The sequence below is a fragment of the Lipotes vexillifer genome, unplaced genomic scaffold (genome assembly GCF_000442215.2).
Source record: "Lipotes vexillifer unplaced genomic scaffold, Lipotes_vexillifer_v1.1 scaffold75, whole genome shotgun sequence".
Lineage (NCBI taxonomy): Eukaryota > Metazoa > Chordata > Mammalia > Artiodactyla > Lipotidae > Lipotes > Lipotes vexillifer.
In genome coordinates, this window is record NW_006771517.1 from 2,633,017 (window position 1) to 2,637,386 (window position 4,370).

General features: G+C 49.6%; 1 protein-coding gene across 1 annotated transcript in view; it reads right to left on the reverse strand.

Moving 5' to 3' along the window:
• Positions 1-1,427: 1,427 nt before the first annotated feature.
• Positions 1,428-4,370, reverse strand: part of TBC1D20 (TBC1 domain family member 20) — an 18,081-nt gene continuing 15,138 nt past the window's right edge. The window contains exons 7-8 of the mRNA XM_007446886.1: positions 3,988-4,175; positions 1,428-3,724 (exon numbers count right to left, since the gene is read on the reverse strand). Of these exons, the coding sequence (XP_007446948.1) occupies positions 3,469-3,724; positions 3,988-4,175 (444 nt within the window). The 3' untranslated portion in view covers positions 1,428-3,468. The remainder of the gene's footprint in view (positions 3,725-3,987; positions 4,176-4,370) is intronic.

Genomic DNA, 4,370 nt, shown 5'->3' on the forward strand with positions numbered 1-4,370 from the left:
GGGCCTCTCACTGTTGTGGTCTCTCCCGTTGCGGAGCACAGGCTCCGGACGTGCAGGCTCAGCGGCCACAGCTCACGGGCCCAGCCGCTCCGGGGCACGCGGGATCCTTCCAGACCGGGGCACGAACCTGTGTCCCCTGCATCGGCAGGCGGACCCCCAACCACTGCACCACCAGGGAAGCCCTTCAGCTATTATTTTTACACTAATTTCCCCTCAGCCTTGCGTGTTGTGCAGTATTTTCTGACACCACTTCTCTGATTTCCAACACCAACTGAGTGTCCAACAATTCAATTCAGTTCTGACACTAACTACCTGGAATTAGCATCTGATGCCAAAAGTTAAAGGGCTCACTCCCACAAGACTGTCCCACTTCAGATCCAGCTGCAAATGGGGTGCCCAGACTACTCACACTTCTGCCTGGCCAACTACAAGTTAAGTGGTTTCTACAAAACCCTCTCAGTTTCAATAATTTGCTAGAAGTACTCACAGAACTCAAGAAAACACTTTACTTACATGTACTGATTTATTATAAAGGACACAACTCAGGAACAGCCAAATAAAAGAGATGAATAGGGCAAGGAACGGGGGGAAGAGGGTGCAGTGTTCCCAAGCCCTCTGGGGCCATGCCACCCTCCCAGCACCTTGATGTGTGCGCCAACCCAGCAGCTCTCCCGATCTCTGAATCAAGAGTTTTTGCAGTGCTCAATGTCCAGCCTCCCCTCCCTTCCCAGGAGGTCAGTGGTGGGGCTCAAAGTTCTCGCGCTCTAATCACTTGGTCTTTCCGGTGACCTGTGCCATCCAGGGGTCCCACCTTAACTCACTTCATTAGCATAAACTCTGGTGGGATCAAAAGGAAATCATTATGAACAACAAAAGACACTCCTATCACTCAGAAAATTCTAAGGGTTTCAGGGGAAGTGGGGACAAAACCCAAATATTTATTTCACCACACATACCCTTCCTTCAGTTTTCCATTTATCAAAATTCTCTTTACATTCAAAAAACTACGAAACTGCCACTGAAAACAAATTGTTCCTTCAATGCAGTTCTCTGGTGAGTTCCCAGAGGCAGGGCGGTGTCCTGGCCAGCCCTGTGTCCTCCACAAGTCAAATCAAAGGACAGCATGGGCAGCTGGCCTATGGTGGTGGGACATGGTCGGGGAGCCGAGTGATGCCTGCTCAGCCTTCAGCCCCCTTACGTCTCCCCTCTGGGCCAAGGAACAGTGAACCCAGGCAATGTGGGTTCTTGCCTCGGGAAAAACAGAAACAGGACTGCGGGTACTGTCCAAGCTCTCCGGGCAAGTCAAGGCCAACCAGGAGTCCACAGATATAGCACATCTCCAGGTCAGGGGTGGAAGGGAGGGAGCATCAAGGCCAGATGTCTAAAGCTAAAGCCACTCCAACAAGGAAAGAATGACAGAAGCGATTAGTAGCCACATATGGCTGTTTATTTCATACAGGGCTCTGTACAAAATATTTACATATATTCCTTATAGAATAGTAAACCACTTGAAGGTAAAAAGATAATGCTTTCTTCTCATTGGCAGGGGATAATCCTGATGTCAGAAAAGCTATAAAACAAATGAACTTTCTCCTTCCTAGACCACAACAAAAGTCAATGCCACCTGCTTCCTGGGATCCAAAAAGCCATGGCCTTGGGACCCTGATCACATGCACCTCCCTTCCTCTTCCCCATCAATTCCTTCAGTATTTACAGACATGCCCAAGGGCCTGTGGCAGGAGGGGCCGATGCTGCCCACTTGGAAAGATGACAAGAGGACAAACTTGTTGCGGGAGAAGACTGGGAACTTCTGTCACATCATCTGGATCCTGGAAGAATTTCCTTTGTCTTGATAAATCTACCACTTTCTAGACTAATCCATCCACATCATGCTAACCCCAGGTGGGACTCCTGCTATGGAGAATGACCTGCCACTTTGAGCTTTTTTTGGTTGTAAAGTGCCTAGTGTAACTCAGTGTGGACAGATGCCTCTCCTAACCACTCTGCACACCGTGGGCATATGGGGAGGATGTGGAGGTCTGGGTGTGGTGGGGTGGAGTGCTTCTGGCATGTTTACTTTGAGAAAACACCTGCCAAGAGAGAACAGTGCCTGCAACAGACCAGGAAAATAAAAATACATGGCTGCTTCATACTATACACCCCAGTTCTTCAGAGCAGCAAAAGGCACTTTTTTTCAAGCCACAGTTAATCTAAAACAAACCTGGCTTCGCTTATAGGAAAAGCTGTACCAGAGGAAGTGAATATCCGTCTTGTTCTCTAAGACCTGGAGAGTCCTTAGGAAGCCTCGAGCCGGCTGTCCCAGGCCCCCACCACACGCTTCCGGATGCAGTTTGCCCCCTTGTGGGTGCGGATGAGTTCCCAGTGACGTTTCCTACCAGGAAGGAGAGACCAGCAGTTGAGGAGATAAGTTAAACCCCAAAAACAAAGCCCAGGTTGTGAGTGGATGCCTATTTGGGAGTAGAAGGGTGACTGGGGGAGAACAGGAGGGAAGGAAGGGAAGCTGGAGAAGGCGACGGCACTATGGAAGTGTGGGGCTGTTTACAAACAGCAACTCTGACTAAAGTGAAATGTTAAATAATTGAGTAGAAAGGAAACTTCAGGGTTTTAGAAGCTCATCCTTCTGACGAGAATGATTTTTTTTTTCCATGAAGGAACTATTACTTTAAAAGTGCGGGTACTTTACATGTTGGGTGTATGTAATTCTAAAAATAGTAGTAAAAGTGTCTTTTATATGCATCGTCATGTGGCTTGTGGAAGAGAATAAGGAGAAAAAAAAAAAAGGCAGGCAAAACCCAGCCTATGTCTTCGCCCTAAAACGTAACATTCCTTCCTGTTTGACTGGAAATGCCCAAGTGATTTCTAGGCTGAAAATAGGTAGGATTTACCTAGTAACCTAGTTCATGTGTCTCTTAGATTTCTGACCAGCTAATGGAGCTGTTCTTAAAAGGGGGGCCAATCTTGCTCCCAGGCTGGCCTTCTCTGCCCCTTCGCCTTCATTCCAAGGTCTGACTTCTTTAGCAGCAGCTCCGTCCTTCTTTGTCTGGCTGAAGCAGTCAGAATGGGAGCAGCTGCCAGGAGGGCATTCAGTGGTCCAACTTACTACGAGCAGCCAAGATGCTCCCCAGTGACCAGGCCCAGGGGGTTCCAAAGGCAGCCAGGAGCTGCAGAAACCCACTTCCCTCAACACAAGAGGAGGCAGCAGAGAGCCCACTCAGAAGCCCACTGTGAGGCAGAAAGAGTTCTGTGCTCAGGACCCGAGTGCCCAGCGTCACGCAGGCTCTGCTACTGGCCTCTGAAGCAAAGGCATCCACGGACGGGGGGAAGGGTGCAGAAATAGAAAACCCTTGACAGAAACCCTTTTAATAAAGGAAATTCCACCCCCTCCCAATCTGTCTATGGAAGGGTGAGACCTTGATGTCTTGTAAGAGGAAGTGTCTTCTCAGGCATTTAGGGAAACAGCTGCAGCTGAAACTTTGGGGCCCACTCCAGGGCACTTTTCACCACAGCCAGAGCGGCTGCTCCAAGTGCCACCGTCAGTCCCATCACTGCCAGCTTCACAAAGCGGTTGGTCCTTGGTTTGGTCAGGACATCTTTTGTTCGCTCCTCAGGCCGCAGAAGTCCCCGAAACCGCTGCCGCAGTACCATGTCAGGCCTCTGCTGGGCTGATGCCAGCTCAAAGTCTTTGAAGGTAGAGGCTGCCGTTCTGCAGAGGAGAAGGAGACAGAAGGGAACGGGATGAGAGAAGAAGGGAAAAAACTAGATTAAATAGGCTGAGGGCAGAGACATCCATTGCTCAGAAAACTCTTCTTATAAAGACCCATGAAGTCTCAAGTGGGGATTCCACTAGCATAAGCACAGGTCTCTGGAAATACCACTCCCAGCCCCGTCCCCATCAGACACAGTCTTCCATCATTTCTGCTCACTAATGAACACCCCTGGTTCAACCGGTGCCATGGCCCCACTCACTTCTCAGCTTGCTGTTGGGCAGCTGCCTCCCGAGCAAGTTCGGACGGGGGAAACTGAACAAAGAGGTCTCCTGCTCTACTGATCAGTGTCTCATAGGGCAGGTCCTGAGGGATCTGGGACAACAGGTGGTGGACTGAGGCCATGTCGCAGTCACAATCCAGGACTTCCTGCTCTCGATACAACACGATCTGTGGGGAGCAAGGCCTTGCATCAGAGACCAGAACATACAGGGCCTTGGCCACTTCATTTCATTCTCCTTAGAGGTGAATTTAAATTGGTACCAAACACGGCTCACCCCAAAAGTTCAGCAAATTCTTGTATTCATCTAGGAAGTAATGATGTACACATCTGAGCACTTTTCCCACTGGGCAAACCCTTCCTGC